This window comes from Microtus oregoni, unplaced genomic scaffold, assembly GCF_018167655.1.
Source record: "Microtus oregoni isolate MIOR12 unplaced genomic scaffold, Mior012 000000F_ref0000247, whole genome shotgun sequence".
In the NCBI taxonomy this organism is placed as follows: domain Eukaryota; kingdom Metazoa; phylum Chordata; class Mammalia; order Rodentia; family Cricetidae; genus Microtus; species Microtus oregoni.
In genome coordinates this window covers 42,194,642-42,222,198 of record NW_024543059.1, presented here as the reverse complement: position 1 = coordinate 42,222,198, position 27,557 = coordinate 42,194,642, and the positions used below count along the sequence as shown (strand labels likewise).

The window sequence follows — 27,557 nt, the reverse complement described above, 5'->3', positions numbered from 1 at the left end:
GTGGGGGGAGATAGGGTCACATTTAAGGCAATGATCTACATTCACAGCTCTGGCCTCTCTGCAGACAGGTCTCAGGGACTTCATCCTGCCTGCCTGGCCCTCACATTGGAAAGTGTCCCAGGGAAGCTACTATCCAGCTCTCACCTGTTCACGTCCCGCACTCCTTGCTTGTTACTGCCTGCTGGACCTTGTGAAGACAGCCCCTGGTCTATTCTCCCCAAGACTGTGAAATCTTGAGAAGGTGGGTGGTGCTGCTTGGAGCACACAGGCAAGCCAGGTACAGCCGCTCTGCTCACGAAATCCTGAGAGATCCGGGGCAGTAGTTACTGCTTTTCTGTTGCGGCTTTCCTTTCAAGCATGTTGTTACAGGATATGACAGTTGGGTGTAGCGGGACCGTTCTCTCTCCTTTTCAGCAGTTCCCAAAGCAATACACGGCAATGACTCACATATAACAAACTAAGGTGGATCTGGTCAGGTCTCGTACATGTTTGTCACAGTCTCTGTGCACCGAGGAGGAGAAATGGGCACAAAAGTCCCACCCCTAACTAAGAAGCTATTTGCAGCTGATACATGGGAAAGAAAAAAAATCGGTTTTCTCCAACGGAATGGACTGGGTATATTAACTGCACTCTTGGGCAGGCCCCATGCTCAGGAGCAGTTGAGCAGCACAAAACAGACTCCATGTTTCATGTGTGCTTTTTTGTTGTTGTTTGGTGGTGGTGGTGGTATGGCTTGGTTTTTGTTGTTGTTTTTTTTTTCTTTGGGTTTTAGTTTTTCTTGTTGGGGATGTTGAGAGGTAAGGAGAGAGAGGTGAAGAGACCTGGAGGACTTGAGGGAGGGAAAAGAATATAATCAAAATATATTGAATAAAAATCTTTAAAATAATGTTTAACAATCTTGTACAATACAGTAATTTCTAGAGGCATCACCATCCCTGACTTCAAGCTCTACTATAGAGCTATAGTAATAAAAAAAAGCTTGATATTGGCATAAAAACAGGCATGTGGATCAATAGAATCAAATCAAAAACCCTGACATAAATTCACAGCCTATTAATACTTGATTTTTGACAAAATAGCCAAAATTATACAATGGAAAAAAGAAAGCATCTTCAACAAATGGTGCTGGCATAACTGGATGTCAACATGTAAGGAAAACAAATAAATCCATATCTATTGCCCCACACAAAACTTAAGTTCACATAGGTCAAAGGCCTCAAGACAAATCCAACCACACTGAACCTGATAGAATAGAAAGTGGAGTTAATCTCAACTGCCTTGGCACAGTAGACCACCTCCTAAATATAACACCAATAGCACAGACACTGAGATTGGCAATTAATAAATGGGACCTCCTGAAACTAAGAAGTTTCTGTAAGGCAAAGGACACTGTCATAAGACAAAATGGCGGCCTCCTAATGGGAAAAGATCCTCACCACCCCCACATCTGACAGAGGGCTGATCTACAAAATATATAAAGAACTCAAGAAGCTAAACATTAAAATATCGAATAATCCGATTAAAAAATGGGGTACAGATCTAAACAGAGAATTCGCAACAGGAGAATCTCACATGGCCAAAAGACACTTAAAGAACATCTTTAGTCATTAGGGAAATGCAAATCAAAATGATTCTGAGATTCCATCTTACACCTGTCAGAATGGCCAATATCAAAAATACTGATGACAGCTTATGTTAGAGAGAATGTAGAGTAAGGGAACACTCCTCCACTGCTGGTGGGACTGCAAACTTGCACAGCTACTTTAAAAATCAGTATGGCTATTTCTTAGAAAACTGGGAATCAATCTACCTCAAGACACAGCTATACCAATTTTAGGCATATACCCAAAGGATGTGCAATCACAACAGAAGGATACTTGCTCAACTAGGTTGATAACAACATTATTTGTAATAGCCAGAACCTGGAAACAACTTAGATGCCCCTCAACCAAAGAATGGATAAGGAAAATGTGGTACATTTACACAATGGAGTACTATTCAGCTATAAAAGACACTCTAATGAAATTTGCAGGCAAGTGGATGGAACTAGAAAAAATCATTCTGAGCAAGGTAATCCAGACCTAGAAAGACAAACATGATATGTACTCACTTATAGATGTTATTAGGAGTAAAGTATAGGACAACCAACCTACAATCCACAGCCCCAGAGAGGCTAGATAACAAGGAAAACCCAAAGAGGGATGCATGGATTTCCCTGGGAAGGGGAAGTAGAAAAGATCTCCTGAGTAAACTGGGGGCAGGGGTTGGGAAGATGGAGGGATGGGAACTAGAAGAAGCAGGTTGGGCAGGCAGGGTGCAGGAGGTGTGTAACGGCGTAAATGAATGCAGACAGATTGTAAAAATATATACAGCTTTAATGGAGAAATAAACTGTAAAAATATATACAGCTTTAATGGGGAAATAGACTTACAGAACCACTGCTCCTGCGGGAGACCAGGAAAGCAGAAGCCCGCAGATTTATAGGTAAACATTAGCCCGAGGCGAACACGCCCCCTAAGGCTGGGCTTAACCCTACAGAAGTGGGTTGGAAGCAGGATGGAGGGGAGAGTCACAAAAGAGACACCTTGATAGGGCTGTCCATTTCGGAGTTGGTGCCAAGGAAACCCCCAGAAACCCACAAAGATGGCCCCAACTAGGACTCCCAGCAATAATGGGGAGGTGCATGAACTGGCCATCTACTGTAAGCAGATTGGTGACTTCCCTAGTTGCCATCAGAGATACTCTATCCATTATCTGATAGAAGCAGAGGCAGAGATCCACAGACAAACACAGGGTAAGAGTCTTGTAGAAGAAAAGGGAGGAAGGATTGTTCCAGCCAGGGAGTCATATGGGGGAACCCACAGAGACAGCTGGCCTGAGCTTCCAGGAGCTCATGGACGCTGGACCAACAGTCCGAGAACCTACATGGAACCAGCCTAGGCCCTCTGCATGTGTGACAACTGTGTAGCTTGGTCTCTTAGTAAGGCTTCTAACAGAGCAGGACCTCTCCCTGGTGCTTAGCTGGCTTTTGGTAACCTGTTCCTCATGCGTGCAACACCTGACCCTGCCTCAAGAGTAGGAGCTCTGGTCCCGCTTCAACTTCACAGGCCATGCTTTGTGCAAGCCCATGGGAAGCCTGCCCCTTTACGAATGGAGATGGAGGAGGAGTGGATGGGGAGGGGTAGATAGGAAAAGGAAGGGGATAAGAGGAAAGAAGGGAAGGGAAACTGGTGGTAAAAATAAATGAAAAAAATGTTATTTAAATAAAAAAGGAAAGAAAAATAATATTTAAATATAATTTAAAAAAGAAATAAAATAAGGTGGGAGAAAGCAAACCTGAACTTGTGAAGCAGATCTCGGGAAATCTGGATGGATTCCTGCCTAAGAGATGAGAGAGGCTGAAAGAGATCCCGACCGGATATCTGGCTACTGTTAAGAGGCTGAGAGTGTGACGTGAACCCCACCCATTTCAGCTCCAAGGAAAGATATTGCAATGGGGACAAAAAAAAATCTGAATTGGGGAAAGTCTGGCTCGTGATGAGAAATGCAATAGCTAGCCACCAGACCAGGGCTGACGGTTCAGAGAGCCTGAGAGACTGATAGAGATGAAGCTAATAGTCTTAGTCAGAGACACCAACATCAAGAGATACTGAGGTCTTGCAAGCCACCCAAAACAGAGTGAACTGACATTAATACTTATCAAGAGCCAGAAGGTCTGGTGGCCCTCCCAACACTTAGCCCAACGAGAATTTTCCTGCTTCTTCCAGCTCCCTACCACCGGCCACGTAGGTGCTCAAGGAGACCAAGCCTCTAGCGAGTGGGGGAGGGATATAAGGAACTAAAGAAGCAAATGAACTCCAGTCTCGGTCCTAGAGGAGGAAGAAGGCTCTGACCCTAAAACTTGATTCTCAGTACATAGTAGAGGACTTCCTTTTGTGGCGCTTCCTGGGGAATCCAAGGCATTATACAAGCTGGAAGAGAACACTAACCCTAAACTACATCCCCAGCCCAGGGCTGGACCTTTAAAACCCTGATGTGGGAGGGGGTGCAAAGCAGAGCTACTTACAGACCAATTTTAAGGAATGTGGAAAGTGGGGTGGTTTGAATGAGCAATGTCCCCTTGACTCTGGTATTTGAACACTTGGTCTCCATTGGTGGCGCTGCTGAGGAGGTTGTGGAACTTTTGGAAGGCGCAGCTTTTTCTTCTGTCCATTTGCCTACCTAAGGTGTTATGTTCCCAAGGCAAAAAGTGGGACTAAACCGAATTTCAGGGGTTCTTTCACTTCTCCAAATGAAGTCGTCTAGAAAAGAAAAGCAGAGCTTCCAGAGCCACCTCAGCAGAGTCCTCCCAGCAGGGACCAGGGAAGAGTGAGACCACAGAGAACCAAGCTGCAGCGAGGCCAAACAGAGGCCAAGCTCCGTTTTCCACAGAAAGGTTGCCAAGCTGCTGCTGACCAGTTCCCTCAACTAGAAAAGCTGTCCAAAAGTGTATTTTGTTTTTGTTTGTTTGTTTTTGTTTTAAAAATATGCTTCAAGTCATCAGAGAGCTTCCAGAGCAACGGAAATGCAAGAGGCCCAGACAGGAATCCAAGGTTCTACTGGCACTCCCCTTTTCCTTGGAGCAAGCAAGCAATGGCTTGGAGGCTGAGAATCTGAGGTGAGAGAAACTGAGCCATGATTTTATAGTACTGGGGAGGCAGTGGGGAGAGCAATGAGGGAGCCAGGTCCCCTGATGTACACTTAGTGGGACCCCTAAAGGGCTACACTGTAGTGGCATTTCGTTTGTATTTTATTAAATAAAACTTACCTGAGGATAAGAGAAATAAAACAGCCACACTGATCAGCTTTACAGATCAGGCAGCAATAACACACACCTGTAATCCCAGTAGCCACACTTGCCATAGAAACTGGGCAGTAGTGGTGCATGCCTTTAACCCCAGAACTAGAGAGGATTATAAAACAGGAGGAGACAGCTCTCAGTCTCAGTCTTATTCTGAGATTTTTGGAGGCAGGATCGCCATTTTGAACTGAGGCAGAGGTAAGAGCCAGTGACTGCATGTTTTGCTTTTCTGACCTTCAGGTTGAACCCCAGTATCTGTCTCTGAGTTTTAATTAGTTGTGCTTCACTACAGACTGGGAGCAGGGGTGACCTGAGGGTAGACCAGCCTCACCAAGCTGAAGCTCAGCTTCTCATTGGCTCCATCCCTAAGTGGACCAAGATCGTCCCATGCCATAATAAATACACTGGCTGCTAGAAATAGCAGTTATTCTCTCTGGAGGAAGGCAGAATCATCCAGAAGATGTGAGGGAATCCTGCTCAAAACAGTTATCGCTAATGATTCTTTACATGAAGAAAACAATGTGACGACCAGAAGAGGGCATTAGAGCCCCTGGAGCTGGAGTTACAGGCAGCTGTGGGCTGGTAGATGTTGGTGGTGAGAACACTCTCAGGTACTCTGTAAGAGAAGGGAGTGCTCTTAACTGATGAGAAGCCATCTCTTCGGAACCATAAATCGGCTTCTTACAAAGCCTCGTGTGAGGTAATTTTCTCCAGGTCTTTATTTTATATTTTGCACTTTCTTCAAAAATGTTTGGAGTTGGTATACAAAGCAATGAGTTCCACTGTGGCATTTTCATTCTCTGTTCTAATTCATTGCCTCCCCCATGGCTGATTCTTTGTACCAACCATCACCACTGCTGGGGTCTCTAAACTAAATGATTGTGAATATAAAATTGAATCTGTTTTTAATGTATGATTGACAAAAAAGAAAACAGTTGTTGAGGGGCAAATGGCTCAGCAGTTAAAGCTGCTTGTGGCCAAGCCTGAAAACTGGAGTTTGATTCCTGGGGCCCACATACATACACACAAAATAAAATAATAAAATGTACTTAAAAGAACACTTTTTAAGAACATGAACTTTGAGTTTATTGTACAGTAGAATAGCAAACTTTTAAATTATAAATGTACATTCCACAGTGTGATGAAGACAAGAGTGAAATGGATCACAATTATCTTTATCCACTTTATAGACATATTAACATGTGGTCTCTGCTATTTATTGCTTCTGCAAAGTCCTGGCTTTTTTCTTTCTCTGGAAGCCGACTTACAAATTATCAATGAGTCCACACATTTTACTGTACCTTGCTCCTTATGTAACTCCAAATGCCAAAGCATGAAGTTAAGGAACACAGGCATTCTGATGATTCGTATTTCTCTTTTCTTTGAAGTCAGACACGCTACTGTGGTCAGGAATGAGTCTCCGGTGAAGAACTGCAAGCCATGCTTTTGATTTCATTCGGTCCTGGTGTTTGGATAATTATTTAAAATTTTTTAGGTATTTTGAAAACTCTAAAAACTCTTGGATCCCTGATTTGCCAAATATCATGATCCAGAGGTTAGACAAAGTCAAGGCCGCCACTAAATATTTCCACTATCTTGAAGCTACTAATTATTTTAAAGTGCATTAGTCAGAGCAAATATTAAGCACCGTCATTTAAAAACCCACTAGCTGTGATTCTCCAGCGTCATCAAAGTCTTGTGAAAATAACCAGACACAGCAGATGGGGTCTCTATGCTGTCTGTTATGATTTCTTTAGAGTGCTTTTCCTGGTGACTAAACAGACTAGCTGGTCTGTACGTCAAATGATTTCAGACACGCTCACATGTCATCATCGTATGGATGCTCAGTAGCTGTGAAAGCGACCGTTTATAAAGAGCTGAGACGGCTGAGTCACCCTTCCTCAGTCTGCTTCCTCGCAGAGCATGGGATGGAATACAGCATTGTGGGACATTTGTACACTGTGTGATGATGTGTTGTTGTGAACCATTTTAATAAAAACCTGAACAGCCAATAGCTAAGCAGGAGAGGTTAGGTGGGACTTCCAGGCGGAGAGAGGAACTCAGGGGGATGCATCTAGACAGACAGAAGATGCCACCAATATATGGAGCAACTTGTATGAACAGAATGGAGGAGAGGTAAAAAGTCATGAGACAGAGTGTAGATTAATGGATATGGGTGTTTAAGTTATAAGAGCTAGTTGGGAACAAGCCTAAACCAAAGGCCAAGTTTTCATAATTAATAATAAGTCTTCTTGTCATTATTTGGGGGGCTGGTGGTCCCAAAGGAAGTCCGGGAAGAAAGACTGACAACAGTGCAGCTGTTAACAATTTCCTCTGATGTCTTAAAAGGATGTAAAAAAAAAAAATCTAGTGTAAGCAATCTGGTGGGCTTGAAATAAAGCATGTTCAATGGTATTTGATTTCACTCTTAGTGTGAAAAATAGAGGTTTTTAATTTCTTTATTTTATGTGTATGGACGTTCTGCTTGCATGTGTGTCTGTGCACCATTTGCATGCCTGCCTGCTATTCATGGAGGCCAGAAGAAGACATTGGATCCCCTGAAACTGGAGTTACAGATGGTCGTGTGCCACCATGTGAGTGCTGGGAATCAAGCCCAGGCCCTCTAGAAGAGTGGCTAGTGTTCTTTATTGTTGAGCCACTGTCCTACCCTGGTAGTATTGAACTCCTAAATTGTACTAGAGGCTCTCTCTGTCTCTCTCTCTCCTTATCCCTCTCTCTTTCTACCTTCTTCCTCATCTCAAGTCTTCCCTCTTTCCTTTTTCCATCCTTTTTGAAGTTTATAGCTTTGCTCTGCCACAACGCCTTGGTTCATCACAGACTTAGAACACAGGAACAACTTCTAATGGACCAAAGCATCCAAACCTATGAGCAAAGCTAAACTTTTCCTCTCTATACGTCGGTTGCCTCTGCACTCTGTTACAGTAGTGAAGAGTTCAGACAGCCGCTTCTGCTCATGCTCCATGTCTGACATACATCACTACTTTCCACCCTCACAGTCCCCACAAATCACACTCTCAGACCAGACTGCTCTCCCTGGCCCTTCTCTGTTTCTTTCCTCGTTTCCTACCTCACTGCCTTCTCATGTTCTTATGTTCTACTGTGACACCTTGAAATAAGGCGCCAGGGAGACCTGGAAGTGCAGGCACTGCCATGCCTGGCTGAGTCTTGGTGACTTCTATATCCTTGTCTGACACTGCACTTGAAGCCAACTTGCTCTTTGCTAGTCATGCTCGAGGGCTAAGCCCTCTGCACGTCTGTCCATGCAGGCAGTGAGAACAGCTGGTCTCCTATAAATCTAGTCTGTGAATGTGCCTGAGCTGTGACAAGGTTGGTGACAAGTAACAGCTACAGATACATTCGTCAGGGCATTCAAAGTGACCATTTGCTGATGACGAACTGGTGGAAACAGCATCAAGGTAAGACCAACTCTGACCAGTGTCAAACAACTTGCCCCATCAAAAGTGGGTATTCAGTAAAAAGGCCGTGATACTGGGGGATGAAGTTGGAGGAAAGAAAGGGAAGGGGAAGATGATTTAACTATATTTTAATGAAATAAAATATTTTAAATGGGCATTTTGGTGAAGCACATGATATGTGAATTATATTTCCCTAAGCAGGTACCAAAAAAGGAGGAGGAGGAGGAGGAGGAGGAGGAGGAGGAGGAGGAGGAGGAGGAGGAGGAAGAAGAAGAAGAAGAAGAAGAAGAAGAAGAAGAAGAAGAAGAAGAAGAAGAAGAAGAAAGTTGTCAGCAGTGGCTAAAGCATCCAGGTGTGCATTTTCAGAGACAGTGGGTGATTTATTAGAGAGAGAGTTGAGAAATTTTGTTAAGCTGGGAGCTGTTGTCCTCCTCAAGCAGGTCTTCGGGGGAAGCAAGAGATGGCCCTGGCTCTGAACTGAAGCTCACTGACTTTCTGGATTCGGACTGGAGACGATCACACACTGGGCCGCCTGCTGACCCGAGCAAGGGCATCACTGATAACATCGAGGTCATACTGCAACTCATTCACAGCGCTGGTTATGCTCTTGGTGTCTCTCAGAACCTGAACACTCTGAGTATACGGATTGTACTTCACTCCAAATGGGCGCTTCATGGTTTTGGTAAATTCTCTATTTAAGACAACAAGTAAAGGAGTGTTAATTTCTATGAGTGTGAGTGACAAAACCCTAACAGAGGACAGAAGACCTGGTCACACACACACACACACCACACACACACACACACACACACCTGCTTTCTCTGTCTTGACATCAGGGACCTCAACACCTGTGGCCTTGGAGGGAAAGCTCAATCTCTCCTTCTCCCTCTCCCTCTTCCCCCTCTCCATTCTCCCATACTGAGCACTAATCCCATGTCTCATGTCACGGAAGTGGTCTATAGCCCATCTCTTGACCTCTTGACTTCACTAAGGGCATCACCCACAGTAGCTTTATCTGCCAGTATATTAGAAGATAATTGCAATACTGAGCCACAAAGTAAGACACTCCTCAGCTATGCTTTACATAATAAAAAGAGGGGACAGGATGGGGAGGAGGGAGAGAGAGACCTAACTTCCCATACTTGTGTGATTTTTTTTTTCAGCTTAGGTTTCTAGCTTTCTTTCAAGTGACTTTAATCCCCCCACCCTTTCCTCATGGTTTAAAATCTATCTCCTTTATCAACTCAACATTCGAACCTCTTCCTTGGTACTCTACAGAACAATCATGCTCAAAACCCCAAAGGATAACTGCACAGCTTGGACCAAGTGTACATGCTTGGGTACTAGAATCCAGGCTCCCATCCATCTGGTCTCCTCAGTGGGGACCACTGAAGCTTTGCCATCTGTGCTAGAGAAAGCACAGCCGCTATTGTTATTTGATTTTGTGCATAGCAAGCTCCTGGAAGATAAGCGTGGTCTTCAGCCCTGCAATCCCCTGTCCTCACAGTGTGGCTTCCTGACTTCCTCAATTGCATGCTATTTTCTGGATCCTGCTTCCACAGCCACTTCCTCCCCACTGCCTCTATCTTAGTCCAGATTTTACTTTCGTCTGGAGTTCAAAAGCATCTGAAGTGGCTGTGTTCCAGCTCTCCCCACATGACAGCATGCTTTCCTGATGATGAGGAAGGAGATCTGACTGCAATGAAATAGCCCCATGCATTTCTATCACCATTTCTTTCTCCATGCCATTTCAGCCTAAAACCTGACATGTCTCAGTTCTAGCTAGTCTTCCGTCTGTCTCACTTGCCTCCAAGATTGCTGTGCTTCTCCAGCTGGAGAGGAGACCAGTGGAGGCAAGAGTGTTTCCTCTCTGTCTCTATTCTCAACACTTCCCTATTTCTCAGTATTGTGTCTATAGTTACTTGTCCATGCTGAACTATAAATTCTGCTGGGAAGGAATGGGGAGGAGCCAGTCTCTCAATGTATCCCATTCCCATATGCAACTACTTAATATATGATATTCAACCTATTCTAAGCAGATATGTCTTAGGTAGAAAGCTCCTGGTGGGCATCCAATTACCTACTTGCTTATACCTGTGATTATTGTATCTTTGGACATTATTTTTGCAGCAAATGGAAGCTTGAGGGGGATAGATTTTACCTCATCTTCTCCTTTGCGTCTTCAAAGCTCTCAGATACAAAGTAGACATCCTGGAAGGTTGTGATGAGACACTCTTGCTTGCAAGCAACCTTGGGATCAAAGGGCTTAACTTTGGCACATCCAGAAAGCGCATGCTGGGGGACAAAGCATGGTGATCAAATACTGCCTCTATCTCCACAGAATTCAGGACTGCAGCAACTGACACACCTCTGATCTGAGTTATGCAAGGGACCTGTCTGCAACCCCAGACTGACTCACTACATTGCTGCTTCATCCAGTCTAACCCAAAAGACGCTTGCTGTCCCCCACAAATGACTCAAAACCATCTCAAGGGTTTTATTTTTAACTTTCTTCACCACATAGGAGGAACCCAAGTATCTTTATTTATTCATTTATTTACATATGCATTATGACACCTACTGTCTACCTCCACTGGTCACACTTCTACCCATCAACACGGAGCAGCCTCCTTTAGCACAGTACCTTGGACAGCGCTTGTCCCAAGGCTCACTATCCAGAGCTCTCTCATTGCTCTCTTAGGCAACCAGGTCTCACTTCCCTACTTGGTTCAGAATTTACTGCTTGCATCCCAGAAATTTGTTTAAAGCTTTAAAACACTTCCTACTTAAAAGACACATTTTTTTTCTAGAAATTTGCCATATTAAAGGCTTGTCAGATGTAAGCTCTGCCTCTAGACATGTTGAATGTATTGGTGGACACAGTTATGTGCAAAGACCTATGTCTCTTACTTTGAGCTCGCTGATGGAAGAAAGCAAGCCGGCGCCAAAGACTCTCAGCTGTCCATCTTGTTTGCACAGACCAAACTCCACAGTGAAAAAGTAGCACTGCAAAAGGATGCCAACGTCACACTCACACCCTGAACATTTCACTCTAAAGAAATTCCAGTTCTTAGTCACCGGCCCAAAGGACACCCAGAATCAAGCCCAGGACTTTCAGCCTAGGCCCCAAGTGTTTCCACAATCTGGCCCTGTTGTGCACCAGGACTTTCTAAACTTGGGGTAAAGACTCTAATACAGGGTTGAAAATTACTGAGGAGTTCAAAGATCTCTCTGTGTGTATGTGTTACCCCTAGTTTTACTGACCATATTAAAGTTTAAGAAATAATTAAGGTGCTTAAAAAATCTGTTTTAAATGTGGTAAACCCACTGTGTGGCTACATAAGTAACACTTAACGAAAGTATATTTTACAAAACAAAAAGTAACAAAAGACTAGCATTTTTTATAATTGTTATTCATCTTTTAAATTCATTTTGATTATTTTTACCTATGTGTATGTGTATGGGCACCTACAAAGGCCAGAAAAGGGCATGGGATCCCCTGGAGCTGGAGTAGTAGGAAGAATGCTCCCAACTATGTAGCCAATATCTTTTTAACTTTAATTTAATTTCTTTTACATTTATTTGCATGTGTGTGTATGTACACATTCATACACGCACACACATGCCTGTGAAAGGTCAGAGGACACTTGTGGGGCAAGTTCCTTCCTTCCACCATGGGATGAAACTCAGGTCATCAGGTTTGGGGGCACTGAGCATCTCACTGACCCTAGTTTTAATTCTTGACAATTACAATCCTATGGATTCATAGTGTGGAGGGACTGAGTTAGCTAAACCCATCTGTTCACGTCTTGTCCGTGTCTGGCTAGACAGTATTTAATGTCTGATGGGGAGGCAGATGGATTGCCATATCTGCTTCTGTATTTGGTTCAAGTATATGAACAGCTTTATGCAGTTATGCAGTTAGAAAAGGGCAGGCATTTGGCTCCCCTCTTCAAAGAAATGTGCATATTCTTTAACTACCTCACTCAGCATATGGTAGTCACTTAAAGTTCAGACTCAATGTGGTATCTGAGCCCTGTCTGTCACATTAAAAATACACTATGTGTCTTTTACTTATGAATAATTTTGTCCTCAAGGACTCCACAAAAGGTCTCAGGGACGCCCAACATCCCTAAACCACAAATTTATAACCAGTGAGTCTATTTTCAACCCTTCTCCACTTTCAGGTATCTCCCAGTGGTGCCAAGCCTATATTCATCTGTCTTAAGCCTCATCCTAAAATGTCCTTCCTTCCTTCTCTGGTTCATAAGACATCACTCATTTTTTTTAAATATTTATTTATTTATTATGTATACAATATTCTGTCTGTGTGTATGCCTGAAGGCCAGAAGAGGGCACCAGATCTCATTACAGATGGTTGTGAGCCACCATGTGGTTGCTGGGAATTGAACTCAGGACCTCTGGAAGAGCAGGCAGTGCTCTTAACCTCTGAGCCATCTCTCCAGCCCCATCACTCATTTTTTTTATCTAAAAATTAGTATATTAAATCAATCTTGTACTTTTCTGTCTTGTTTTAATGTTGTGTTTCTTTTGGAGAAATTTTTATAACTTCATTTAACTTATTTAAATTATAAGCATTTAAAGCAAAAAATTTAAAACAAATTTTCTAATGGCTACCTTGAACATTTGAAATTACCCAAATACTGCCAACTACACCCAGTGGAGAATACTGAACTACACAGCATTTTCCAGATATATACCGTTGCCAGTTTTTGAACAGTTTCCTCTGAAGCTCCAAGCGAAGCCAGGCCAATTTCTTGGGAGAATTGAGCAAAACTGGGTTCAGCCAAGAGAGGAACATGACCTAAGAGTTCATGGCAGGTATCTCTGAAACGGAGACACAATCTGTCACGCTGTGGTGCTTGGCACAAATGCATAAACTACTGTTGAATCCAACCCAAAGTCAACTTTGCTCTTACTCTAGTTGATCAAGAGTGATAGATCATAAGGGATATTTACTGAATACAGAAATGCCATTGGTTCCAAATCTTGTCTTCTCAACATGCTTCCGCTGACATCTCAAGTCCCCCACTTAAATCTATTCTCTAGTGCCACGCTTCCTCAATAAAGGCCCTATCTGATCACACTTCCCAAAGCAACTCCCATATACATGTCTGTATCCTTTCTTTCCTAGTTTTATTTTTCCCCCATGGCACACACCATCATCTGACATGAAACATACTACATTTACTTATTTATCATTTGTACATTCCCCAAAATAAAACTTTATGAAGACAAAAATTTTATCTGATTTTTACACCTTTTGTGCATAGAACTGTACCTGGTATCTAACGATTTGACAATTAACATAATAATAATTATTAATATTACTAATAACTGGTTGTTACAGAGTATGCTTTAATGCCAGTCACTATCCTAAAGGCTTGACATATGTTGCTTCACTGAACACTTACAAGATGCTTTGTGAAGTGGGCACCATTACTATAAACTACTTGATGAATGAGTGACTTGAGTACTTACGGCTCTGGAGTATAGAGGGGATCTGAACTGTGTCTCACATACTGAGTGCAGTGAAAGACTCGAAAGGCTAACCCTGACAGGAAGTCTCTCGGTGAGAGGTAACCAGCCACAGGGCGGATGGAAAACCCTGTACATTCTGCAGAACAAAGGAGAAAACAGAAAACATTTACCTCAGCCACAGACCACTGACATTGGCCAGTGGCACCAGGTAGCACTTCCAAGGGGGTGTGGAAACTAAAACGTAGCCTGTGTGTACTATAGTAAGCTAAGCATTATTAAGCATATCCCACGAACAGGCAGTGATCCTTTTACATATCACACCTTCTTGCACGCTTACAAAAGGATTTTTCTCTTTGCTGTAAAAGGTATAAAACACTTAATAATGTGCTCAAAGAGCACAGGAGATGATAAAGGTGAAACACGAATTCAGTAGGCCTTAGATTACACTTGGTGTCCTCCTTCAAATGTGCAGGGTAGTTTAACTCTTACACACTGACAGTAGAAATTTGCCTGGGGCAGTTATTGTGGAAGTTTTGAAACAGTAAACGGCTCTGCGGCCAGCCCCTCTCCAGACCCCAAGGGAGCAGCTCTCAGTTTCATATCTACAAAATGCTTCCTGCAAGCCTGAGTGAATGACGCCTGTGTGAATCCAGCAAGGACCCCTGCAGTGCTTCTATACCATGTTTCAAACCTTAGCTTTTCATCAGAAACACATGCATTATCCCTGTCCTCATGAAACATTCTGTGTTTCCCTGCTCAGTTCCTTTAGGCTTTTATGCATCATTTTTAAATAAGGAGAATTAAGGGGTTGAATAAATGGGAAGGTGTTTGTTAACTCAGTAACTGTGTAAGAAACTCAGACAACACTTTATGCCAGGGAAAAAAATATTAACAATATGAACCAAAAACATAACTTCTGGGCTGAGGGGTGCAGCTCAGAGATGAGCTCTTGCCTAGCATCCCACAGACCCTGTACTGAGTTCCCAACTAAGACCACCCAGCATCAGAGACCACCCAGCATCAGAGACCATCCAGTATCATAGACCACTCAGCATCAGAGACTACCCAGTATCATAGACCACTCAGCATCAAAGACCACCCAGTATCATAGACCACCCAGCATCAGAGACCACCCAGTATCAGAGACCACCCAGCATCAGAGACCACCCAGTATCAGAGACCACCCAGCATCAGAGACCACCCAGTATCAGAGACTACCCAGCATCAGAGACCACTCAGTATCAGAAACCACCCAGCATCAGAGACCACCCAGAGTTAGAGACCACCCAGTGTCAGAGACCACCCAGTATCAGAGACCACCTAGTGTCAGAGACCACCCAGTATCAGAGAGAGACCACCCAGTATCAGAGACCACCCAGCATCAGAGAGAGACCGCCCAGCATCAGAGACCACCCAGTATCAGAGACCACCCAGCGTCAGAGACCACCCAGCGTCAGAGACCACCCAGCGTCAGAGAGTTCACAGATGCCCTTGTCTCCTCTACACAACCCTGAAGGCAGGTGCAGAGGTCTGGTACAGACATTCTCATTGATGAGATCTAACTTTGCAAGGCTGTTTTCACATGACTCTTCTAAATAAGGTCTTCTTTTTATTTAAAAAGGAGTAATATAGTATATAGTTATATATATATATATATATATATATATATGTAGTAATCTCTCTATTATATGAAACAGGTTCTAATTTGTCAATGTTTAAACATTTAGTAAACATCCCTACATGTCCAAATTACCCCCTAAAGTATACAGTCCTCCAGGATGAGTTTAGAAGACTCTGGCCCTTCCACGTAACTAGCATTCACTCCTCATAGACAACACTGTTCCTGCTGATGCAGATAACACCCTCTTACACAGATCTGTTGGCCACTACCTTTTAGAAAGTTGGAGACATCCTCCAGTTGTGGGATGTTGTCTTCCCGATAGCCACAGCATTTCGAGAGCAGAGGAAGGTTTCTGAGGAACTCCCTGCAGGCGTGGGTCGGGTAGAGTTTGTTCAGCTCTCGGAAGATGGTTCCCCAGGTCTTAATCTCTTCTTCTGTGAATTCAATCTTGGGAATTGGGTCCCCGCTAATGAGATCAAGATGAGGGAATTCTGCATTGTAGTTAGGTGGTTACACTTACTTGACTTTCTACTTACTATGCAAACACACCTTATTCCATTATTTTGTTATCTCAAAGTTAGATATGTTGGCTTGTAATATACTTACTGTTTGTAGTTCATAGCCAACTCTGCAAAATACTTTCGTCTTCTACGGTAGACATTGTCTTTGAAGCCCTGATAATTAAAAGTAATTAAGTATTGAAACCAAAAACACTTGAAAATGACATTTAGGAAGCAATTTATTGTTTTGACTGGAGATATCAAAGAACAACACAATTGTTACCACACGCAAACAATGCTTAGAGATGCGTGAGCATTTTAATTTTGATGTCAGTAGTTCCGTGACAGTTTATCATCTCATGGATACAAAGAGAAATAATACTTTTTATACAAAGATGCCACAGTGAGTACAAAGATGAAGGCCAACTACAGAATGCCATCCTAGTTAGGTACATAGCTCTTCTCTTACTTTGTTCTCCTAATCACTTGACTGTACTTTCAGTTATGTTTACCTATGGTCAGAATTGGCAATAAAAAGACTGAGGTGTAATTTGGCAATAGAGAGTCTGCCTAAAACTCTGTAAATAATACTAAAATCAAAATGAATACATAAAATAGTGACTTAACTGAACTAAACTTCCCAGCAGTGACCCCCCAAGCTGTGTCCATCATGTGGAGAGAGCAAGGTGGAGGACAGAGGGGTCACAAGAACTTGCCAGAGAAGGAAAACATGCTCAGGATACAAAAAACGCAAGCCACGCCCTGCTTCTGGAACTTGTATGGTGCATGGATCATGTTGACGACTAGTTCAGGGCCTGCAGATTACAGGGCTGTTCAGGGATTTAGATCTGACCTCAGAGCTATGTTGGTGTTCTCATGCTGAGATACAGCTCATATGCCATGCGACAGCCATTCATAGAAACTAAAAGCCATGATCATATTTTTTGCTTGTTTTTTTTTTTTTTATTTTTAGACAACATCTCACCGTGTTGCCCAGGCTAACCTTGAAACTTGTAATTCTCAGGCTTGGAAGTAACTGACCAGCAGGCATCTGTCACTGTGTCTGTCCTTACCCTCTAATTTCATGCGTGAATTCAGGGTGGTATGGTCATAGACTATAGCGACTTCAGAAAAATTGTGTCACCCCCAAAAGAAACATCATACTAGCTATCTCTTCCTCATCCCCTCCCAAACCCATCCTCTGCCAGCCAGGAATCTAGTCTCTTCTAGACACTGCAGGTAAATGGAACCATAAACATGAGGCCTCTTGTAGCTGGCTTCGCTCAAGGCTCACCCATGTTGTCGCATGGTATTCCATGCCTGTTTCATTTTGTTTTGTGAGACATATTCTTACTATGTTTCCCAGGCTGACCTAAAACTAGTGCTACTCCTCCTGCCTCAGATTCCCCAAGTTCCCATCTGTTGTGCCTTTGAACAGCCAGTAATAGTCCACGCCCAGCTCTGCCTACCGCTCGCTGTCTGTCTGCCCATCAGTTTGATGGACACTGGACTGTGCCTACCATGCTGTATGGACCAACCACTGTTGATGTGTGGAAGAGGAGAGAAAATGGTCATAGTGAGACTTCCAGTCTAATGATTTCAAGCATGTGTGTGAGGGTGGCAAGGCTGGAGGCAGGGAAACTACTGAAAGATGTGGCAATCATGATAAATTAGAAACAAATTTAGAAGTATGAAGGAGGCGAACATCCTTAGCAGTAGACAGCGCGTAAAACTGGTACTCGCCTTTCTATTAACACGCCCCGGGGGTTCTCATCTCAGAACCTTTGCTCACATTGTGCCCTGCCCCCAGCCCACTGTCTTTTCTTTCCATCTCTCACCTGCTGAAATCTTTTGGGATCCAGTGGAAATGTCACCTTTCTCTGATGCCTTCAGCCAGAAGCATATGCTCTCTAGTGTATGTTCGACTTGCTAATGTCCTCTGGCACATTTTGTACATTTTATCTTGCAATATGTTAAGACATGCTCGTCCTCAACTAGGCTGCAAGCTTCCTGAGGGTGAGCAGCCCACTTCACTGCAAATAGCTACTTGGTAAGATTGTCTGGCAACCAGATGGGTCCTCTGGAGGCTATCTAAAGTGATGCTACATGGCCACATTCACGCAGCTTAGAAAGCAGGAGGCGCTAATGTGCAGGCCAGATCTGTGACACTCCACAATTGCATTCTCTCTTCTTCCCTCCCTAGAACCCAGAGATTCAAACACAAGTCCAGTGCTCTGGGTTCCAGCTCTTGAGCTCGTGGCTGTGCTGTGAAGTTCTCCAAGGAAACAACTTCTCGGGTCACCAACTGCCTAATCAGTCAAACTGGGCAGCATGGTGGTAGGGGTTTTTCTGACCCCCTTTAGCGCATGTCAGACACCCAGGCCCGTTTCAGCAGGAGCTGACTACAAACACACTCAGCTGCACGGCTCTGGGCATGGCTTTATAACGAATGCTGGAAACAGGGCAGATCTCGGAGCCAGTGAACTGGATACTTTCCTGTCTGCTGGCCCACTGCTACCTCTGGGGAGAGCTGCTCCTGCTCCCTGAAATCCCAATCCCACAAATTCTATTTAGTTCAGAAAAAGCATTTTCCCACAATCAAGTTGCCCTTGTTATTTGGGGGAAGGAACAGAACAGGGCAACTGAAGTGAGTATAGTCAAAATATCTTATATATGTATGAAATACCACAATGAAACTCAGTATTTTGTATAGTTAATATATGCTATTAACTTGTCTGAAAAACATAGTAGTTACCCCTAGTCCTAGGGAGATGACTTGGCCTTTGAGAGCACTGACTGTTCTCGAGGATCCAGGGTTTGGTTCCCAGCACACACATGATGTCTCACAACCATGCATAACTCAAGTTCCAGAGGATTCAGTGTCCTCTTCTGGCTTTCAGGCACATACATACATACAAGGAACACCCCCCCCCAACACACACACACAACTATAATAAATAAATCAATGTTTAAAGTTTTTAAATTGTCCTTAATTTTTTAGTTTGCCTTAAAGTATTTTTACCGAAGTGTTTTAAAAAGGTAACTTACAGGGTGGTCTGCATCGAGTTCGGACCCATACATCAACACTCTGTTGGCACAGAAGTCCAGGTCAGAAATCTTCTTTGGGAACCAAGGAACAGTCTCCAAAGCTGCAAAATAAAATCCCAAAGCCACTGAGGTTTGAGGAGATAAGTTTAACCAAAGGGACATTCAGGAAAGTGCAGCTGGGTGAGACCTGTATATTGATGAAAAATGAATTAAACAAGTGAACTGCTCTATTCATAGGAATTATATTGTAATTAAACTCATTAGCTTTACTTTCTTAAAAAAATTAATCTTCAGGTTGATTTCCCAAGTGCTGAAGAATACTGTTCTTAAGCAACAAACCAAATGTTTAAATGTTTAAACTCACATACATAATCGTCCTATGGAGGCAGGCTAGGATAATGCAACTCTACAGACCAGCGTGCAAGTCCTGGAAAGGCTTTTAATAGCAGTGTTTGTTTTAAGTAGGGTATCATGTCCAAATATCTAATTTCTAGATTTAAAAAAATTGCCAGAGGTGGTGGTGCATGCCTTTAAACCGAGCGCTCTGGATCCAGAGGCAGAAAGATCTCTGTGACTTTGAGGCCAGTCTGGTCTACAGAGAGAGTTACAGGACAGTCAGGGCTACACAAAGAAGACCTGTCTTGAAAAGTTTTTATTTAACTATTTTTAATTCAGTATATGTGTATGTATGCATGCCTACATATGAGTATTTGGTGCTAAGAAGGCCAGAGGTGTTAGATCCTCTGGAACTGGAGTCGTAAGTTACCTGGTGTGTGTGTGTGTGTGTGTGTGTGTGTGTGTGTCGGACTGTGTGTGTGTGATCTGTCCTGAGTTGGTGTACATTAAATATCAAAGGAACATTCTAGCATTCTAGAAAACTCCTTGCTGTGTAGGTGAGGTCAGCAGATTGCAGATGCCAAGGCAGCCTACTCAAAGCAAGCATGGCCAGTGGGAGGGGGAACATGGAAGTCAGCCCTTCTTCAGTGCTTTGTCCTTTCTGTTTAAGAAGAGAGCTCAGGGACTCAGGGAAGTTGCTCCCTGCCAGCCAGAAATGGAGGTGAATCCAGTTCAACAAGAACATAAAGGCATATGAACAGCAGCCCTGGTCACACTCCAAAGATTGTGATGTAATTTAAGAGACTCTACCGAATCCAAAGTAACAAAATGAATCCATTTGTCTCTTGTTTTAACTAAGTTATAACAATTTCTTGTCAGAAATGAAGACCTTCGCTTCTGTCTTTTCCATCTGAAATCTCAGAAGGCTCGATCTCATCCGAGCAGGTTTTGGTGGGAACCTGGTCTATAGTAAGTTTCAGATCTCAGATGTCAAACATTGCCAACATTCCCCCAAATTCAAATAGCCGCTTAATTGTCTGGCACTAAAGACAATTAAGGCACCTGAGAGACCCATGAAGAGTGAGGGGAGGGGAGACCAGGGTTGTGGAATCTGGAAGTGCTTGAGGAGCTAAGAGAGAGCATCAACCTCTAGCCCACCCTTCTCGTGTTCAAGGTTCCTTTATCTTCCATCCTCTGTAAAATGCTGCCTCATGATTTCCCCCTAGAATTCTGATCGGTTGCCATTGTGTTTCCTTCACTACCGTACTATGAGGACTTTAAAAAGACAGAGTTGTCTTTGTCTCCTTGTCCTCAAGATGAAGAGGAGGCTGGACAGACATCGAGAGCTTGCTCTTGGAGGTGGAGCTTTGCCCTCTCAAACATACCATCTTCCTTCCCAGTGAGCTGATCTGGGGAATCCACAGAGAGGACAGTGGTGTGGGACTTCAGCAGGGGAAAGATGTCATTCAGCTGTTCTCTGCTGATGTCGCAGTCAACAAAAATCTCCAACTCTGAATTCCTTCGATTTGATTTCCGAGACTCGATATGTAACAGGTTCACGTGCTTCTCCTGTGTAAAGCAGAGGGTAAAGACTGACTGGACACACCTGGGTTGCTAATGATCGTTGAGGAGAATACTTTCATTAGCACAAAAACAATTTAACATTTGTCAGAATTTGCCCAAATGGGGGATGAAGTTAGGTTTAGTACTACTAATGGAAAATAATTCCCTGCTGCAACATGTAAGATTAAATGAAAGTATGAAAACTCATCATACCCTTTAAAAGCCAGTAAAGTGACAACAGGAGGCCCTCCATATGGCCAGGGTTGGTTAGAACTCAGATCTAAGCACCAAGTGCTGAGCTGTGATGGCACATGCCTAGAGTTCCAACACTCAAGAAGCAGAAGAATCCTGAGTTCAAGGTCTTCTTCAACTACATAGTGGTTTTGAGGCTACCCTGGCTACATAGTCTCTCTCTCTCTCTCTCTCTCTCTCTCTCTCTCTCTCTCTCTCTCTCTGTGTGTGTGTGTGTGTGTGTCCCTGTGCATATGTGTGTTCAGCCAGAGCTAAGTACTGAACCCAGGACCTTGTACATTTTACATTCTACCACTAAACTAAATTCCTAGCTCCCATAGTCTCTTTCTCAAAAAAAGTTAAAACATGGGCCAAGAAAATGACTCGTGTTTGCCACCAAGCCTGAGGACCTGAGTTGAAACCCAGGACCCCACAAAGTGGAAGGAGAGAACTGACCCCTCACACCAACCTCCACATTCACACAGCCCCACACGAGAGAGAGAGAGAGAGAGAGAGAGAGAGAGAGAGAGAGAGAGAGAATAAACATTTAAGAATAAATAAAAATTTTTTTAAAAAAATTCAAACATCAGATTGCCTGGATGAAAGAATCTTGGAGAAATTCTCTCAATAAAATTAGTTTTCAGAATGTGATGTTATCGTTACTTTTAAAAAAACAGAGGTTTTTTTGAAAATTTTATGTATGTCAAAATGTCAAAATGATATGACAGCCATGGTAACTGGTGAAGCAGACTGCTTCTTCCCATCCCTTTCCCTGTCAGTCTGAGATCTGAGTACCACATGTGCAAGCCTCAGGGGACAGCATTTGAGTATCTGTGGAAAAAGCACATCAGACACAAAAGCCAAACATGGGGACCAATCACCATCTAGCGCCTAGTTGGAGAGCACAAGGAAACACACGCAGCAGGTTTAGATGCACAGATACCCATCGAAGAGACAAAAGCATGAGTCCAAGGGAGCAGAAGCAGTGGCAGTGCACCTGAGGAGGGAACGGAAATGAAGATGGCAAAAGGGGAGAGTAGGCCAAGTGAGGAAACCATGCAGAGCTGGGGAGAAGACTCCGTGGAGAAAGCGTCTGCCATGCTCTACACCCGAGGCTCTCTGAGAAATCGGGCAACATTTAAGAATGTGCCAGGTGTGGTGGCTCACAGCACTCAGGAGGCTGAAGAAGTTCCAGGCCAGTCTAAACTACAGAGCAGAAGACTGGTACTTTCTTTATAATGCAGTATGTCAAGTTTTTAATCATGTACAGAAACCCTAGCAATAAATACAAATGAAAGGTGATGGAAAAAGAAATAAAGGTATATACGTTAGAGGTCCAGAGGTAATTGCAACACAAATAACAATATAAGCCAGTGCAATCCTAGCTACTTGGAAGACTGAGGCAGGGGGATCATGGGCTTGAGGGTAGCCTGAATGATAAGAAATCAATTAGACTTTCTCTCAAAATAATAAGTAAACAGAGCTGAGGATACACCTGAGAGACACAGCCCTCACGCAGCATGCTCAAAGCCCTCAGTTTAACTCCTAGTATGTCAATAATTAAAAATAATAATATAGCATTAAATTTGGGGAGGAAGGGGTAAAAGAACAAAAGGAGATGGTATCAGTATCATTGTTCACATTGAGAACAAGCTAATTCACAGTGCAAGGAGGGAACAGTAGCAAAGCTCATCACTAAAGAAGGAAGAGAGCAACAGGTGGAAGAGGTGGCTGAGGCTCTGCCGTGTGGCAGGATCCTTCTCTCATGTTCCTCTAGAGCCGTGTCTACATGTAAATGTTTAGTCTTTGAATGGCTAACTGATAGTCATGGAGACAACCCTGTTCTATAATGATAGTCAACTTTTATTGACCGTTTACTTTGAACAGTTTAACTATCTTAATGACATGAGATAGGCAGTGTTCTCTCTTATTTTATCAAGACATGCAGAGAGATTAACTTCAATGACCACCCAGCTCATAAGGGTTTTGTATACATGCAGTCTGTTCTAAAACCTGCCCAGCCATGTGGTGTGCAAGCACCATAACATAGCCTGTTCACACAGTTTGTTAGAAATCAATTTTTTTTTTTAAAAAAAAGAGAGACAAATCAATTTTTGTGTTCCTGTGTCCTTAAACTGTGTTAGAGTCTCCAGTGTCAATGAGGTTACTGTATCTGGTATCTCTCTTTATGTGTGTATGTATGTATGTGTGTGTGTTGTACTTACTAAAGTGCCTAATGTCTGCCTCTTTTTCCAGATCATACTCTCTGTGCAGAAAGGCAGCATGTCTGTTTCTTTTCAGATCCACACACTTAGCGTAGAGTCCAGTACTCTGCACACAGTAAGTGTTCCATCAACATGTGTGCTCTGCCTCATTCACCCATATTTCATCAGGAGAACTGTGGGAGAGGGGCTGGGGATGGCTCGGTGGGTGAAAGTGTCTGCCGCACAAGCATGAAGATCTGAGTATGAATCCCCAATACCCACATAAAAAGCTTGGCGCAGCCGCTTGAAGCAATCCCCCCACTGTGGGGTTTCAGACGGGAATCTCTGGGGCTTGTTGGCGGCCAGCCTAGATCCAGGCCCAATGAGAGACCCTGTCCCAAAGGAATAAGGCAGAGAATGACAAAGAACAACACCTGGCATCCTCCACTGGCCTCTGCACATCTGTATATACACCACACACACCTATACCACACACACACACACACACACACACATGCACAGCAAATAAAAAGGAAACTTTAAATAGGAACATTTTAAGGCTCTTAAATGCACATTAGCCCTCAGTCTCCCTATGCTGCGTTGAACACATATTTGAGGACAATGTATACTAAGGCTCTGAAAGTAGGAAATGACATAGCTGCAGAATTCTTGCTACCTTGTCACCTGAAAATATTTAGCATATCATTAAAAATATCAATATTACACGGTTAGGCATTTCATTAGGTGTAAAACATTTTATTTAGTTGAAAATCTCTCAAATTTATGCAGTGACTCCTTCCCCATCTCCTTCTTAGCTATCTGTGTCTATTCTTTCCTAGGCTGTTGTATTTCTTACCCATTTCTTAGAACTGCACAATATTTTATCTATTTTATATATTGCTCTGAGTGCTGTGCATCAGAGGTGTGCAGTGTCCAGAAGAGGACATCAGATCCCCTGGAACTAGAGTTAGAGATAGCTGTGAGCTGCCTGGTGTGGGTGCTAGGAACTGAACCCGTGTCTTCCGCAAGAACAGAAAGTGATTTTACCTGTTGAGCTGTGTCTCCACTCCCTGAACAACACTTAGGTAAAGTAAGTGGTTAATAAAAAAATGGAGTACAGATCTAAACAGAAAACTCTCAACAGAGGAATCTAAAATGGCTGAAAGACTCTTGAGAAAATGTTCAACATCCTTAGTCATCAGAGAAATGCAAATCAAAACAACTCTGAGATTCCATCTTACACCTGTAAGAATGGCCAAGATCAAAAACACTGATGACAACTTATGCTGGAGAGGTTGTGGGGAAAAGGGAACACTTCTGCCTTGCTGGTGGGAATGCAAGCTGGTATAACCCTTTGGATGTCAGTGTGGCGATTTCTCAGAAAATTAGGAAACAACCTTCCTCAAGACCCAGTAATACCACTTTTGTGTATATATTCAAAGGACGCTCAATCGTGCCACAGGACATGTGCTCAACTATGTTCATAGCAGCATTGTTTGTCATAGCCAGAACCTGGAAACAGCCTAAATGCCCCTCGACTGAAGAATGGATAAGGAAAATGTGGTACATTTACACAAAGGAGTACTACACAGCAGAAAAAATAATGACATTTTGAATTTTGCAGGCAAATGGGTGGAGCTAGAAAACATTATTTTGAGTGAGGTAACTCAGACACAGAAAGACAATTATCACATGTACTCATTCATAAGTGGTTTTTAAACATAAAGCAAAGAAAAACAGCTTACAAATCACAATCCCAGAGAACTTAGATAACAATGAGGACACTAAGAGAGACTTACATAGATCTAATATACATGGGAAGTAGAAAGTAGAAAAATACAAGATCTCCTGAGTAAATTGGGAGCATGGGGACCTTTGGAGAGGGTTGGAGGGGGGAGGGGAGAGGCAGGGAGGGGAGCAGAGGAAAATGTAGAGCTCAATAAAAATCAATTTTAAAAGAGACTTCTGAAGGCCATCTCTGAAGAACTGACTGAGAGAACCTTACACTCTCAATAGTATTTCAGAGACTGGTTTTCAGATGGGTTTTACGGGAAAGCCATACCTGGAAGATTTTCAGTGCTTTTATGAGTCCTCCGACTTCATTCTTTAAGGACAAAATGAGAGTCACTCTGCTCCTTTCCGAGGAACGGTCTTTGTTCTCCTTGTCTTCAATCATGGTGTGTCTGGAGAGGGAAAGCTCAGATGAGGGTTGAGCGCAGAGCTGAACAGCAGGGCAGCAGCGGTGACTTCCTCCACCTCCCTGCTCCCATTTTTTTCACCTGCAAAACCCATGGGTCTGACAGGCTTTTTGAGGGAGCAGTGGGGCCAGAAAGTGAGACACCCCCTAGCAGAGTGCCCAGAAAGGCAAGGGCACCTGATGGGTGTCAGAACCTTCCATTTTCTTCTTTCTGGCCTCGGAGGGCACTGATCAAACCCTCCAGCCTCTGGCAGTCCCCCTGCTTATTTCAAGCTGCAAACTAAGTCCTCTGTGAAGGTCTACCTCGTCTCCCATAAGAATTTGGGTGGCTTCCCCACCTACTTCATATGTATATGTCTTGTACCCGAAAATGAAGTAAAGCTCCTTCAAAGTGGGGACCAGGCCTTCTGTTTTATTTGTAAACTCAACTAGAACTTTGAAAGACTAACATAGCTATGGTCACACAGCTGTAGGAGGTGAGGACACATGTTGACACTGGGTCTTTGACAGCATACATCCCTCTGCTGTCCTGGACACTTGAGGCCTGGCCTAGTGTATTCAGGTGGCTGTGCTGACAGCCACATTCCCACAGCACTGCTGATCTGCCTAGCTAAGGGCATCCATTCAGCAATCCCAAAGCCCTTGCCAGAACCTTATCATTTTCTCTGGTATTTCTTTTCAGGTTTAGCCTTCTACTCCCCTTCAAGCCCCTTTGCGGCCAGGTGACCTTTGAGGGTCACCCACAAAGGGAGAGGTTTACCTTCAAGGGAAGAAGATCACCCTGGAAGGTAAGGAGTCAGTTTCAACGACAGGGACCCTGCTCATCTGAATGAAGATGCCCCAGTGTACAGGACCCAGCACCGGAAATAAAACCTACTAAGAAGGAGGCCAGCTGACCAGTGGCCTCAGCAGAGCATAGTGAAGGTGTGCACACACCAACTTTTTGCTTCCTTAGCTTCAGCAGCAGTACATGACTTATCTAGGAAGCACAGCTGAGGATTTTGAAAGTGTGGGCAATTTGAAGTTAAGATTGAAAGCTCCATGGTTTGGAAAGAATCCCCAGGGATGTTGATTTTCTTCTCCAGATGAGAACTGGGAAAGAAGTGGAGATGGAATACAAATAGGCTTAAGCAAGCACACCGAAGATAAAAGAACCCTCCAGAAAGGCAAGGCGGAGCTGCCTCCCTCCGGATGATTGCAGTGATCTAGGGCAGTAGCTACAACACATGCACAGGTGAACTCCAGTGACCAAGTGTGTGACCCTGGAACACTCATCCCACAGGCACATGTGGGGCTTGTCCCCTCCACCTCCACTCCAAGATGGCCAGGGCACATATCAGTGGGGTTCACTTCACACCTCTGAAAATCAGACAGTTACATTTCATCACGGTTAAGTTTACCTGCACTATAAACAAGTCCCGAGTCTCAAGGAAGGACCTATGCCTCTGACAGCTGTGACCTGGGACGGGGCACAGCGTGCAGGGATGGTGCCGAGAGGCCTAGCATCTGAGACTCCCCTTTGGTGGAGCTCCCTTCAAAGAGAGAGAAAGAAAAGAGAGCTACCCTTAAATGGAAAAGAAAGGTTAATGTGTTTGTTTCTGCTGGCAAGGAGTCACACAGACTTGGGTTCCCACTCGGAACCCCCAGATCCATCCTTATTTATAAAATACAATATGTATTTACCTCACAGGGTTCCCTGTAAAGCCCAAATCCGACAAGGGAAAGAGTCTGCTTCTGGCACATAGAAGATCCTAAAGAATAGGATCTGCTGTCCCCCAAAGAAGCTACAAGGAAAGAAGAGGGAACCCCACAGGGATAGGACTTCCACCCGGCTCCTACTGGAGGTTAGACCTGTCCCTAGCGGGAGACCTCAGAAACGGGTTTCCAGGAAGGAGCCAGCCCATCACTCCACTCACCTCAGAGGCACCAGAGTTCAGAGGGTCGCTTGAAGACCAGAGGAGCCGCCTCTTATGAGAGAAGCACATTGTTTGAACAGCCAATGGGTGCCGGGCTCACGGGCCAGCGGCTAATGAGGATGGAGCAGTGCGAATGTGGGCGGGAGCAGCCAGCGCTGACCT

The 27,557-nt window shown here is 43.7% G+C and overlaps 1 protein-coding gene across 2 annotated transcripts; it reads right to left on the bottom strand.

The window, feature by feature from the left end:
* Window positions 1–5,897: 5,897 nt before the first annotated feature.
* On the bottom strand, window positions 5,898–27,431 carry Tph1 (tryptophan hydroxylase 1). Of its 2 annotated transcripts, none has more exons than XM_041635168.1 (11): window positions 27,396–27,431; window positions 25,345–25,465; window positions 20,670–20,853; window positions 18,949–19,049; window positions 16,007–16,074; window positions 15,670–15,866; window positions 13,780–13,915; window positions 12,999–13,125; window positions 11,188–11,283; window positions 10,439–10,572; window positions 5,898–8,968 (listed from the first exon to the last, which is right to left on the bottom strand). In XM_041635168.1, the coding sequence occupies exons 2-11, from the start codon at window positions 25,456–25,458 to the stop codon at window positions 8,794–8,796; spliced, it is 1,332 nt and encodes a 443-aa protein (XP_041491102.1). In that variant the 5' UTR covers window positions 25,459–25,465; window positions 27,396–27,431; the 3' UTR covers window positions 5,898–8,793. The 2 variants fall into 2 exon arrangements, with proteins under 2 accessions (XP_041491102.1, XP_041491156.1); XM_041635222.1 differs by lacking the exon at window positions 27,396–27,431 and adding an exon at window positions 26,880–26,984.
* Between the last annotated feature and the right edge of the window lie 126 nt (window positions 27,432–27,557).